We start from the raw sequence: 14075 nt of genomic DNA on the forward strand, positions 1-14075 counted from the left end.
ACCTTGTGGGATAATTGTCAGGCATGAGAATGAGCTTGCAATATAATCTTTACCTTGGAGTGGTTCTGGAAACTGAGACACTTGAGGAGAGAAGAGCAGCCCTCATGCTGCAAATATCAGGTGTCAGCAGAGACCAACATGGGACTGAAGGAAGCACCCTACTCTGGGAGGTGCTCCAAAGTGTAGATCACTGTTGCATGGACCAACCAGCAGTCAGATTGAGTGTGAGCACATGGTCTGACCCAGCTGACCAAGGAAACTGCAAGAGATGCTGGTGACCCTAACCGAGTCATTGCTTCTTTGTCATCCTCCTCCTAGACCTCTACTGCACTTTAGAAGTGGATTCCTTTGGGTACTTCGTGAACAAGGCAAAAACGAGAGTTTACAGAGACACAGCAGAGCCCAACTGGAATGAGGTAGGCTGTAGTGGTGCTCTGGGCTTCCTCTGATCACCACCTCTCATAGAGTCTTTGACAGTAGGAGGCCAGTGGTTCTGTTTGTACAGATTTAAATTGCTTTCTCCTTATGTGGTACGTCAGGGAGGTTCCTGTAGATTTTTTGTCATGGCCTGCTCCTAAAAGGATGGGACCTTCATCTTACTGCCACTGTCTGCATACAAATGGTTCCAAGAATTAATCCCATTTGAAAAGTGGTCATAACGAAATTCAGCTGTCTAATTTGGGGGCCAAGTGTGGCAGTGCCCTTGTGGTTCCCTCCCATCTGTTTCAGTAAGGTGGGGGGGAGAGAATTATCCTTTTGGATTTCCCCCTCTATAGGCATCAAACTGTTTTGATCTAAATCCACCTCTTTAAAAAATCAGCAGGAGAGCATAGCGAGTCTTAGATGTGAATGCCACAGTTGCATCTTGTATGTGGACAGAGTCCCATCAGAGGAAAAAGCAGGGTATAAATAAATAGTATAAAAACAACAAGAACTGACCACCATCACAACTGACTTGCAGCATTAACTGCGTGGGGAAAGTTCAAGGCCAATGCTGTGGCTTGCTTAGAGTGGTTAATCTTGGGCTGTATCCCTGAGGGCTGCTTTTGAGTAACTGTGAATCAGGCAGCTCCATTGAATTTGTTTTGAATGACTTATGAATGTGAAGGGGAAAGTAGCCAGAAGCAGAACAGTCTCTCTTTTGAGAACTGGGCAGTGGCACAGCTTGCAAGAGCAGCTGCCTCTATTGCTGTTTTTTATTCTAGTACAGCCTTCCTTATCCTGGTTCCCTGTAGATATTAGGGACTACAATTCTCATCAGCCCCAGCCACTATGGATGTTCTGTCTGAGGATGTTGGGAATTGCACTCCAAAACATTTGGAGGATGTCAAGATGGAAAGGGCTGCACTAGAGGGTTTCAGTGTTCTTATTTAGAGACCTATTACAATAGTTTAGCTCATCAATATTTTTATTTTGATTAACAAAGTATACATGCCACTTACTCTGTAGAAAACCTCTAAGTAGTTTACAAAAGATCTTTCCTCAGGAAATATGGAAGTTGCAGTATCTTTCCTGGCAAAGCCAAGAATTTGTCTCTCTCTGGAAAAGACCCAAGGGTGTGACAGTCATCCTTCACATATGTCTTATGGTCTAGTCCTCTTAAAGGTTTTTTATGCCCATGCTTTAATTGTATTTTACAATTAAATTTAATTGTATTTTACAATTGTAATTTACTTGTAATTAATTGTATTTTACAATTAATTGTATTTTTAAGTTTTTAATACCTTTCATTGTTTCATATTGCCTTTTTTATTGCTGCCTTTCTTATGTTAGGGGGAGGCTCCATAAGTTTAGTTAATAAAAAGCCCACCTCCCATTGCCAGCAAAGTGCACAACCCCCTCCTTGGGGAACTATCTTACAGATTTATAGATTATGCAGACAGAAAGCTGTTTTGATTGCGCAGAAGTTGTTCCCCAGGTAGAAAACAGAATGAGACAAAATCTTCAGGGTGCCCTTTCATGATTTCCCAAGAAATCTCTGTGATGTTAGTACTTTGAGAGCTACAGCATGGGTAGCCAGTATGGTGCCTGCCAGATGTTGTTGGACTACAGAATCTATCATCTTTGGCCATTGGCCATGCTGACTGGGGCTTATAAGAGTTGTCCAAAGCATCTAACTATCCTTGCTATGACGAGTGAATCTCGACTAACTCAACTGCTGTTCTCCTGCTGCAGGAATTTGAGATAGAACTGGAGGGTTCACAGACACTGCGAATCTTGTGCTACGAGAAGTGTTACAACAAAACCAAGCTTACCAAAGAAGATGGAGAGACCACAGACCGAATCATGGGCAAAGGCCAAATCCAGGTGGGCTGTTGGAATATATACCTTTGTAAAGGCAAGATGGCCGTGTTTCTTTAAAGCATAGGGTCAGGAACAGGTGGCCTTCCAGATGTTGGACTCCAACCCCCATTGACCCAACCCAGAATGGCCAATGGCCAGTGGTGGGAACAACATCTGGAGGGTTGCAACTTCCCCATCCCTAATTTAGAGCATCATATCTGTACAGGATATCTGGGCTCCATGTGCATTGATCCACAACCCGTAAAAGGCAAAATGGGAGCAGCCATGGCCACACAGAAAGGTGGTGAGAAGCCCAATGTAGTAATGATGGCTGGGGCTGATGGGAGTTGGAGTCCAAAACTTGTGGAGGGCACCAGCTTGGGGAAGACTGCAGTAAGAAGTAAACGGAGAGGAGTGACTGAAAGCCGGCTACCACCCCTGAAGGACATGCTCATCTGAATAAACTACTTACCGTATTTTTTGCTCCATAGGGCGCACCGATCCATAGGGTGCACCTAGTTTTTAGGGGAGGGGGAAAGGGGGAAAAAATTATCCCCCCCCCCCAGCCCCAAAGAGCAAAGAAGCCAAGACAGCCAGCAGGACTCGCTGTCTTGGCTTTGTTTTTAGCTGCGGAGCTGGGGCGGGGGAAGCCTGAGCTTCTCCCGACCCCAGCCCCCAGAACAGGTCCGGGAGCGGCGGCAAGGTTGCGCGCAGCCTTGCTGCCGCTCCCGGAACTTGCGGGGCTGGGGGAGTGCTACGAAGGTTTGCAGATAGCTGCCTGAGGCCCGGGGAGTGCAGCGGGAGTTGGCACTGCGCTCCCCCGGGCTTCAGGCTGCTATCCGCAAGCCTTTGGAGCCCAGCAGGAACTCCCGCCGCGCTCCGAAGGCTTGTGGATAGCTTCCTGAAGCCTGGAGAGAGAGAGGGGTCGGTGCGCACCGACCCCTCTCGCTCTCCGGGCTTCAGCGAAAGCCTGCATTCGCTCCATAGGACGCACACACATTTCCCCTTCATTTTTGGAGGGGGAAAAGTGCATCCTATAGAGCGAAAAATACGGTAGGTGCTTGATTAGCCTTTGGTCTTTTCAAAGCCTGCCCTTGAGAAAATCTAGTCTTCTTTCTTTGGAACTTGTAAGACCTCTAGATGATGTCAGACATGAAGTTTTCCATCCCTCTCTCTGCTAGAGCTGGGTATAAATTATTCTTGCTTAACTATCCAATTGTGTGTTGCTAATCCGCTATTATCTTGACTGGAAATCTCACCCTCTCACTTCTGGGATTTGTGAATCATGCAGCTCTTTGTATCGTGGTGAATGCAGTGAGCTTTGGTGACTAGAGCTAGGACTGTTTATTAGCTTTACCTCTCTCTGTGTGTTTGTGTGTGTGTGTGTGTGTGTGTGTGTGTGAGAGAGAGAGAGGGGGGGGGGCTGATTGAATAGGAAGGAAAGCCATCAACTGACTCCGTGTTTGTTAAAGCACGGCTGTTTTTCACAGAAGCAACAGGCAGCAAATTAATGTTTCCTGTTCCATCATTTGGTCTCTCCGTCTCTGGAAAATGAGCAGCTCTTTTCTTTTGTTGGGGTTTACGGTTTCTTTCCTGGAGGTTTCCGTAGAATGTTTACATTGGAATTTGGAAAAGGTTTTGCTTGGAATGTAATTCTCTTAAAGACCCTCCAGCTTTTCATTCATGCTACAAATTGAAGCTACTTGCTGTCACTCTGCATTTATTTTAGGTATGTCACTTCCTGTAGCATTTGATGTCACTGTTAAAAGTGAAATCCAAGGTGTGTTCTATGTGTTCCTTCAGTTTTTAATCTCATTTTGCAGAATACAGTGGTACCTCTGGTTGTGAACGGGATCCGTTCTGGAGGCCCGATCCCAACATGAAAAGCCTGCAACCTGAAGCACCGTATCTGCGCAGGTGTGCGGCGCAATTTGGCGCTTGTGCGCATGCGGCGAAACCCGGAAGTAACCCTTTCTGGTACTTCCGGGTCGCCATGGGACACAACCTGAAAAAACGTAACATGAGGTATGACGGTACATGGCCCACCTACTGGACCTCTTAACTTCTTACCTGTCACATTTGCACATATACTCTCTGATGGAGTAGAACTCTGTGAAAGCTTCTGTCACATCTCTTATGGTAATAAGAACATAAGACGATCCCTGATGCTGGGCAGAGTAGGCCCTGTCTAGTACAGAATCCCATTCTCACAGTGGTGAACCATATGCCCATGGGAAGCACCCACGCAGGACCTGGGTACAATAGCAATCTCCCAACTGTTTATTCCGAGCTGCCATATTTGGAGGCATTCTGCTTCTGATACTAGAAACAGAACATAGCCATTGATAGCCTTCATGGATCTTTCAGGTGCTACAAGATTGATATTTTTGAAGCAAAACTGAGGCCTTGCATATTTCTTGGTTTTCTGTCATTGTGTCACAGCAACAAATGCTGATTGCTTTACAAGAAATGAAAGCCAGTCCCTTCCCACTGATAGTGAAGTGTTTTGCTGTCATGCCGTTAGGGCACTTTGAATGGATAAGTCCCTTTACCTTCTGGATGGGGACCAGCACTGATCAAAACAGCTCCCTTTTGTTTACTGCTCTGTCGTGGCATGGTTGCCTTGGGGGCGCTCTTAGGAATGGGTTTGATGTGCAAACTGTTGCTCTGTTCCCTGCTTCTGTTTCCCTGTGGCCATGGCTTCTTTCTTTTTCTAAGCACCCCAGACAAAATTTCCAGGGAAGGGGAAGCCAGGCGGAAACTCTTAACATGATACAGTCGTACCTTGGATCTTGAACGCCTTGGCTCCCGAACAAATCAGCTCCTGAACGACTGAAACCCAGTTTTCGAATGTTCTTTTGGAAGCTGAACATCCAACTGGGCTTTTGCAGCTTCCGATTGGCTGCAGGAGCTTCCTGCAGCAATTCAGAAGCTGCGCTTTGCTTTCCGAACATTTTGGAAGTTGAATGGACTTCCATAACGGATTCCGTTCGACCTCCAAGGTACGACTGTATTGTGATTATAGCAGAACACTGATGGGAGGAAGGGTGGTCATCCTGAGCATCTGCATGCTGCCTGCATCCCTAACCTCTCTTTGTGAGAAGCCTACTCAGCTTATCAGTCAAGAGCTGCTTCTGCAGGAGAGGAGGCAAGCCTGGGGATGGATACCTGACAGCAGCAAGATACCTGACACACAGAGGCAGCATGTAAATCTTGGAGAAGCCCCTCCACAGACACTGCAGACATCATTGGGGACTTAATGGGTTGTGTAGACCACCAATGCAGTGTCTTTCCTTGGTTGGCTATAGTGCCTTGCAGATTTCCTGGTCAAATTAAGAACTCTTTCCCACTAAATCAAACTTTGCCAGCCTTCAGCTGCTTTGGCCTACAACTCCCATGCAGCATGACTGTATGCTAGAGCTCATGGGAGCATTACTGTATTGCCTGAGGCTGATGGGAGTTGTAGTTCAAAACTGCTGGAGGGTACCAGATTGAAGAAGGCTGCACTAAATCAACAAGGCAGTAGCTTTGCAGAAAGTGTACATACTCCTCTTGCTGTTCAGCAAAACCCAGATGGTGCAAAGTTGGTGATCTAGATGTGACACTAGCTCTTAGCTGCAAAATCATATTTATTTGTACAGTGCTATGATAAAGTCTCTAACTGTAGGATTAGCAAGACCTCTATTCAATAGTTCTACTTCAGCAAATTTTCTACTTGTCTTTTCAGTTCACACTGTGGTCTTCAGCCCCCAAAATATCTGCATTTCTTTGCCAAGATTTCTTCTAGCAGTGTCTTTCAAATCTCATTTTGAAGTTTAACAAAAGCAAGTGAGCAGATTTTCTGGCATGTGTAGATCTTTCTAGTATCTCTTTGGCGATTGTTGGTTTTTCAGAATACATGCTGCGATAGAGTCTGAGAATGTCTGTGTGGGTAGAAACATAGCTATCTCAGCATTCCATAACTGGACTAATAGTATCTTTGACTTGTTACTACCGAGATTAAATGGACACATGCATTTTAATCCCATTTCTTCATGATTTTGGTAGCATCTGCAGGGTCCTCCTTTTTGAGAAAGAGCCAAATGTGCTTGGGGTTCCTTGGCTACAAGTTAAGAATCTAGATACTTTTTATCTTCAATCCTTACAATGGCATTATGGCCTGTGAGATGAAGAAGCCCTCCCACAAAGCCAGCTGGCATGCGGATTTCACTTTGGGGCAATTGCAAGACTTGCCATGTAGTAGCAGAAAAGTGAACATGTGAATTCACCCAAATGCATGCATGGTGTCAGTGGTGCACCATTGTGATTTTGCTACTGCTTTGTTGCAGGGAAATCGTGTCCATGCAGAACAGTTGTCCTCCACATAGGTGATTCATATGGGGTTTCTACTCAGTCACACTATAAACAGGATTAAAAGAGTGACATTTATGTCTGTTAAAACTGTTTGCTACCCACTTTTTTGTTTTTATTTCCAGACTGGCTGGCTGGTCTGCCTTTCCCCACTGCACCACCCTTGTTGATCATGTAAGCAGCTTGTCTGGCCAGCTTGGAATGGCAAAGCTGCTGTTATGGAATGTAATTCATTTAAACATATCCTTCCTGTTGTATCTTTGTCATTCCTCCCAGTGGCCTTATCAGGGCTGATATTTCCTCCTCCAATGGGCCAGTTAAATATTTTTTTCCCAAATCTTCTTTTTTTAGCTGCTTCTTGTTTAGGTTCTTTAATAGAAGCACAATACTGGACTGCTGGTAAATTACTCTACATTGGGTGATTATTTTTTAAAGGGGGAGGACCCATCACTGAATGGCGTTAGAGCATATACAGTGGTACCTTGGGATATGAATGGGATCCGTTCCGGAGCCCCGTTCGCATCCTGAACAGAACGTAAGATGTGACTGCACATGAGCGGGTCACGTTTTGCCACTTCTGCGCATGTGTGTGATGTCATTTTGAGCGTCTGCGCATGCGTGAGCGGCGAAACCCGGAAGTAACACGCTCCGTTACTTCCGGGTTGCCGCAGAGTGCAACCTGAAAGCGCTCAACCTGAAGCACATTCAACCCGAGGTATGACTGTACTTTTATTTATTTATTACATTTATATTCCACCTTTCCTCCATGGATCTGGCATGGATGCTTTAGTTGAAATTCCTGCATTGCAGGGGATTGGACTAGATAACCCTTGGGTAAAATCTAACTCTACAATTCTATGATTCCAAGGAGCCCAGGATGATGCACATGCTTTTTCCTCTCCTTTCTGCAGCCTGGTGCCCTCCAGATGGCATTGGGGTGGTTGGACTAGATGACCCTTGGGTCCCTTTCAACTATGATTCTAAAGCACATTTAGATGGCATCTACGTGTATACACGAGCATTTTGAACTGGGAAAGACTTCTTCGAAAAGAGATGGACTTTTCCTGAGTGCTTGCTGGGAGAGCTCATAAATACCAAACTGATTTCAGAATGAATTGAATGAAACTCTTCCATCAGTAGTTAAAAAAACATTGAGTCTTGCATTCTTGCATTGAGTCTTGTATTCGTGCTCTGCTGTTGGATGCAAGAAGGTGGCACTTGTTGTGTAGAAGTACCATTTCCTTCCACAGGTGGCACTTCATGCCTAACTTTGGAATCTCTGCCCTCATCCCAGACAGCTTTTACCTGTTGAATCCCCAAAGAATACCTCAGACAGCATTTTCACTTATTTATGTAGAAGATTCACCACCACCCCAGGTTTTCGTTTTTCATAAAAACTCAAAGTGACTTACAGTAAACCATGCCTGTTTTAGACAAGAGCTGCATTTTAGGTGAGCTTGCTCCCCTTTGGGAGCGAGTTCTGCAACTTTATATGGCACAGAAGTACAGGGCATGAGCAGCAGATGAATTGCATCTTGAGTCTGGGTTGACTGTTCCCACTGTGAGAATGGTGTTGTGAAGGGCTATCCATGTCAGCTCCAGAAAGCAGTCGCATGGGGGTGGAGGTGAGCTCAGTAGTTCCACAAAGGAAACCAGACACTTCAGAAGCCATTTCCTCTCAATTCTGGGAAAATACAAAGCTTGTTGAGGGAAAATTCTGCCTCCCTTCCCATAAACTCTTTTGGGAAGGAAAAACAAACACCTCATTGGGATCTTGGCTGCCCAAAGTGAAGTGGGCAGGTCCTCCAGGAAGAATATTCTCATTATAAAGCCCCTGGCAGAGCAAGGGTAGACTTAGAGGGACAACACTGGGCTTCTGAGCACAATAAGAGCACACGGCACAGTAAGAGATGTGGGAGCTGCTGATGACCCACTCCACCACTCAGGGAGTCTTCAAGCATTTCTGCTACTGCTGTAGCTGCAGGACTCTGCTGGATTTACCGAAGAAATGTACACATAACAGAAGCCACACTCTGTGGCCCCGAGTCTGTGGCAGAGTGCTACAAGGAAAGGTTGGCTTTACTCTTACATTCATTCAGTCATTCATTCTCTCTCTCTCTTTCTCCCCACCCTCCGCCTTCCCATTGCTTTGTGCTGTATGTGTGGATAGAGAAACTGCTTCCACTTATTAGCAATAATAGTGGGGTCTCAACAGGCGGAGGCAAAGGGCTAATTTTCACAAACAGCAAATGAAGTGGTGAACCTGTGCCTGGACTGTGCCACTTCAGGATTCAAGTGGGGCCTCAGATTGTTGAATGCTCCTCGCTTTACAAAAAAATAAAATAAAATCCTTGCATGTTGAAAACGTTCTGTTTTCCTGGCATGCTAGTTTTATGGGCCTATGGTATTTTTATGTGTGGAAGAGCATTATCATACAAACACACCCAACGAACCTGCAGTCATCTGAGTGGCATAATTCAGAGACAGGTTGACAACTTCACCTAGGCCTGAGAGAGGAGTTGGCCCTGAATCTCTAAAACTGATTCGGGGGCAGGCCAGAGGGAGGCTGATGAACAAGCTCAGCAAACCAGAATTGGTACCACGGTCTCTGCTAGAAAACCTCCACTGGCTTGTCAGACAGACGTGTGTATTGTGTGCAAAAATAAATGACAATTGTTTTGACATTTTTGTGATAAGGATAAAGGTATGTATTGAATGTATTTGCTTAGCTTTGCAAAACTATGCTGCTTTCATGACTTTCGTTGTCAAACATTCTGGAATCTTTTTTTCTCATGCAGAAGAGGGTGACGGATGACAAATGGTCTGAAAGGGCACTGAGGAATTTCTAAATCAGCCTTCCCCAACCTGGTGCCCTCTAGCAGTTTTGGACTACGGGGGCAGTTTGGAGCTGTAGCACAAAACAGCTTGAGGGCCTCCGACTGGGGAAGACTGTTCTAGGGTATTCATGAACTGTTGAAGTCTATAATTTTGTTTTAAAGGACAAGCTAGCAGGATTCTCCTGATATCTCTGATCCCACAAATATGTGACTTGCATGCCGGCCTAATTAAATTTGGCTCCCAGTACGTTTCTGAGCACAATTCAAAGTGTTGGTGCTGACTTTCAAAGCCCTAAATGGCCTTGGCCCAGTATACCCAAAGGAATGTCTTCACCCCCATCATCCAGCCTGGACACTGAGGTCCAGCTCTGAGGATCTTCTGGTGGTTCCCTTACTGCGAGAAGTGAGGTTACAGGGAACCAGGCAGAAGGCCTTCTTGGTAGTGGTGCCCAACCTGTGGAACGCCCTACCATCAGATATCAAGGAAACAAAACAACTTATCTGACTTTTAGAAGACATCTGAAGGCAGCCCTCTTTAGGGAAGTTTTTAATGTTTTAAATTTTATTCTGTTTTTAGTCCTTTGTTGGGAGCCGCCCAGAGTGGCTGGGGAAACCCAGCCAGATGGGCAGGGTATAAATATTATTGTTGTTGTTGTTGTTGTTGTTGTTGTTGTTGTTGTTGTTGTTGTTTGACTAACTTATGTAAGGCAATACAACCGCTTTGGCCTCTGCACCTGATTGCTAACTCACTAATAACTCTCCATTTTTCAGCTGGATCCACAGACATTGCAAGATAAAGACTGGCAACGCACTGTCATATTGATGAATGGAGTAAGTACAGACAATTCTAAAATCCAAGCTGGCTGCTCCTGACTGTTCTGTTCTGGATTGGATTTTCAAGTCTTGTGCTCCTGGTGACTGAAGACCCATACTCAAATGTTGTTGTTCCACAAACATGGCGTAACATCTGCACACACATGCAGATGATGATATAAAACACTGACAGCAAGCTGCTTGCCAGGCCTGTGCAGCTGTTTACATGCCTGCTGAGGAGCCAGCTTTATAGATTGTTCCTTGCGTGGGTGCAGTCTCCATTAGCACACAGATACAGAGCAGCTTTGAGCATTCAATTGTTGCATAGGAACAGCATGTATAAATTTTCTATGTTGGAAATTCTGCCTTTGTATCGCCCATACTGCCAAAACACATAAGCTTTCTATTAACAATCTGCACTTCTCCTGGATGGAGAAGATAGGAGAGTTTTATTTCTAATGCAATGTTACAGAGGATCTGGGCATATGCAGAATATGCACATCCTGTTCCTGGTGCAGCAATAGACCACCCTAGCTGTCTTTGTAGTCATGCAGGCTGCTTCTTGCACAACAAGGTCTTTCTCTGAAGCCTGTTTGACCTCTCAAAGCACTCGGCCTTATTAAATTGGCACCTTGACTATTTGGTCCTATTGATGCCTGGTGTGGAAAATCAAAACAACACTCACAACTGCATGCCCTTGCAGACACTAATTTTTAACAAAGGGGACAATGCACTCTGGAATTCTCCTCTGCAATTTTCACTGAAATAAATGGGAATGGCATGGCTTGTATTGGAGGACTTCGCAGCAGATCAAATGCCCGCCAGCGCTCAGAGCTGCCTGTCTGAAACCACTGAAGTCCTGTTCTCCCTTTTAAAATATATGCAATGTTGGCATAGCTTTTTGACAAAGAATGGCACATAGTGGAATCTATTTAGAACGGGCATCTGTGTACACTGTCTCTTCAGTGAGCTGTATTAATAAGCTCCAGTTAACTAGATAAAAGTGGTTTAGCTGGGGAAACTACTTCAGATGAAATAGTAATTATTTCAGACCTAAGTAGTTTTGAAGAACATTAATCTCACGAAAAAAATTTTTTTTCCTTCCAGTAGCACCTTAAAGACCAACTAAGTTAGTTCTTGGTATGAGCTTCGTGTGCATGCACACTTCTTCAGATACACACTGATGTACACTTCTTCAGATGCACACTTCTTCAGATGCATGCACACGAAAGCTCATACCAAGAACTAACTTAGTTGGTCTTTAAGGTGCTACTGGAAGGAAAAATATTTTTTTTTGTTTTGACTATGGCAGACCAACACGGCTACCTATCTGTAACATTAATCTCACGCATCATGTACAATCTTATTTGACCCTCAGTTACAAGTTGTTGCTCACTGTGGTGTTAATGCTACTGAATACAGAAGTCTCTCTGCTCATTGAATATCAAATGAGACTTGCTGTCTGAATATTGTCTCTTCCTAGTGAGCATGGATAAGCTGCACATTATGCATAGCTGCTATTATTTATATACTTTATATTCTGCTTTTCACGTTGCCATGTACTTGGAGAAGCTAACACATTTTCTTTTAAGAAACAGTAAACCACATGTAAAATAAAACAAAAACAAACTGAGAAATGAGAATTTAAAGTAGTAATAAAAGCAGCTGTAAGACGCCTTACCTTAAGAGATTTTACCGAAACAATTCTAACTGTAAACTCCAGAAACAATATTTTGCAAGTGTAAGGCTAAAAACAGGGATGGCTAACCTGTGGATCTGAAGATATTGAGCCTCAGTGATTGTGAGAGTTGTAGTCCAGCAACATCTGGAGACCCACTTTTTAGGCTCTCCTGGCCTAAAATCTTAGAAAAGTCTGGTTGACTTTCAGTTTGTATTAGACTTCTTTCCACATTAGCTTTGTTATTTCTACCCCCTTTGACATTTTGTTGTTTTGAAGTGTTAGAAGACTCTGTTTGTAATCACAAGAGACTAATGCGGTATGTAGTTGAGAAGGGGGTACATTGTTCTGTGTAGTTTTCCCAAGGGAAAGCAGTTTACATGGAGTATGAAAGTAACTCAGTCTGATTGCAGAGCTCAGAACAGAGCAGGTCACCCAGATGATGATCCAAGCCCCTGTGCTATTCATTGTTACTCCTTGTGACTGTTTTTGAATGAGAGAAATCCAACAAGAATTTCTGTTGTTGGAAAGAGTAGCTATGATGGTGTTTCCTGCTTGGCAGGGGGTTGGACTTGATGGCCCTTGTGGTCTCTTCCAACTCTATGATTCTATGAATCTCCTTTTTCTTCAAGGTTGAAGTGAAGCTGTCTGTGAAGTTCACCAGTAGAGAGTTCAGCTTAAAGAGGATGCCCTCCCGCAAGCAAACAGGCGTATTTGGAGTAAAGATCGCAGTGGTCACCAAGTGAGTTATTTCAGCATTTTTTTCTTTTTAATGCAGGGTTTTTCCTTATGGCCTTTCCCCTGACCTGACAGTGAACAAAAGTTAACACGTATAATTTGCCTGTTTTCTAACAGATAGTTTTGAGGGGAGGGGGAAGTATCTGTTTTGCAAGCTGTATCATCTTCATTGAGAGCTGCATAAATCTGCTTCAAACCCAAGTTTGTTTACTTTGAACATCATGTGCTATGCCGTGCTCCGGAACCAACCCTTGGTCTCTTCCTATCCTGTGAGATGACTCACCCTGGGATTTTCCAAGCTACCGAGCAGCCATTATGCACCACACTCAAAAAAACATTCACACCATCTGGATGGTGCTATATTAGTTTTAACCCCTGAACTTTAGTCATGATTCATTTGCCAGCAGAATGTTTACTGGCACTGGAGAACTTGGGAGGGAATCATTATTCTGTAGGCAGAAACAGGACTACTAAAGCACACATATTAAATTGACATCTTTAAAAAATAGAGAAGTTGAAAGAGGACTTTTAGCTTCCTCTCAGGTATCAACCTTACTTTGAAAAGAAAAGAAAAACATGTGATTCTCTGGAGTCAGATGAATGGTTTGGCACCCATGGTATGAACTGATGACTACAATTTTATGGTGTTGGAGTGGGAGAATGTAGCTGCCAGTGCTTTGATCTCTTACTTTTCTGCACATCAATAAACTTTGTACTTTTGACCAGCATGGCATATCAGGGACTGGCAAGTGCTTCAATATGATACTCACAAGCTTAGGGGCAGATCAGAAATAGCACATAACTTTGAAAACGAATAGCTATACATCTTGAACAACAGTTTTATTGTTTTTATTTCTTGACATATTAATTCTGTAAATTTGTATTAGTATTACTTTTGAAAATAAGTAAAAAATGATACCGGGGGGGAAAATGTCTGCCTTCAAATGCAGGCAGCCTCCAGTTTTTCCATAGAATCGAAGGCAGTTTGAAATTGCTTTCTTGCTTGTGGTGTGTGTACATTCACACATAATTGTTTCCTTTGCCTTTACTGAACTGGACCTCTTCTTGCAGGAGGGAGAGATCAAAGGTGCCTTACATTGTGCGCCAGTGTGTCGAGGAGATTGAGCGTCGTGGCATGGAGGAGGTGGGCATCTACCGAGTCTCTGGCGTTGCCACCGATATCCAAGCTCTGAAAGCTGCTTTTGACGTCAGTGAGTATCAGCTTCTAAGGTTTTCATTTCCACTAAAAATGAACAGTCAGTGCTCCACTCACTCTACAAACAGTTACTAGGGCCAGTCTCAATGGAAGTAGTTCAGAAAAGGAAGTGATCTGCAATGCAGTTTCTAACGTACATGCTTTAGCTTAACTGCGAAAT

At 44.1% G+C, this 14075-nt stretch overlaps 1 protein-coding gene and 1 long non-coding RNA gene across 2 annotated transcripts in view; one reads left to right on the forward strand and one right to left on the reverse strand.

Moving 5' to 3' along the window:
- Window positions 1-14075, forward strand: part of BCR (BCR activator of RhoGEF and GTPase) — a 99535-nt gene that overhangs the window by 72707 nt on the left and 12753 nt on the right. The window contains exons 15-19 of the mRNA XM_083589734.1: window positions 319-416; window positions 2176-2307; window positions 10242-10301; window positions 12594-12703; window positions 13771-13910. Of these exons, the coding sequence (XP_083445860.1) occupies window positions 319-416; window positions 2176-2307; window positions 10242-10301; window positions 12594-12703; window positions 13771-13910 (540 nt within the window). The remainder of the gene's footprint in view (window positions 1-318; window positions 417-2175; window positions 2308-10241; window positions 10302-12593; window positions 12704-13770; window positions 13911-14075) is intronic.
- LOC310751467 overlaps window positions 3176-14075 on the reverse strand; it is a 31494-nt gene continuing 20594 nt past the window's right edge. Inside the window, exons 2-3 of the long non-coding RNA XR_014542530.1 lie at window positions 5595-6206; window positions 3176-4445 (exon numbers count right to left, since the gene is read on the reverse strand). This is a non-coding gene — a long non-coding RNA (uncharacterized lncRNA). The remainder of the gene's footprint in view (window positions 4446-5594; window positions 6207-14075) is intronic.

This window comes from Podarcis filfolensis (genome assembly GCF_964270895.1).
Source record: "Podarcis filfolensis genome assembly, chromosome: 16".
NCBI classification, from domain to species: Eukaryota; Metazoa; Chordata; class Lepidosauria; order Squamata; family Lacertidae; genus Podarcis; species Podarcis filfolensis.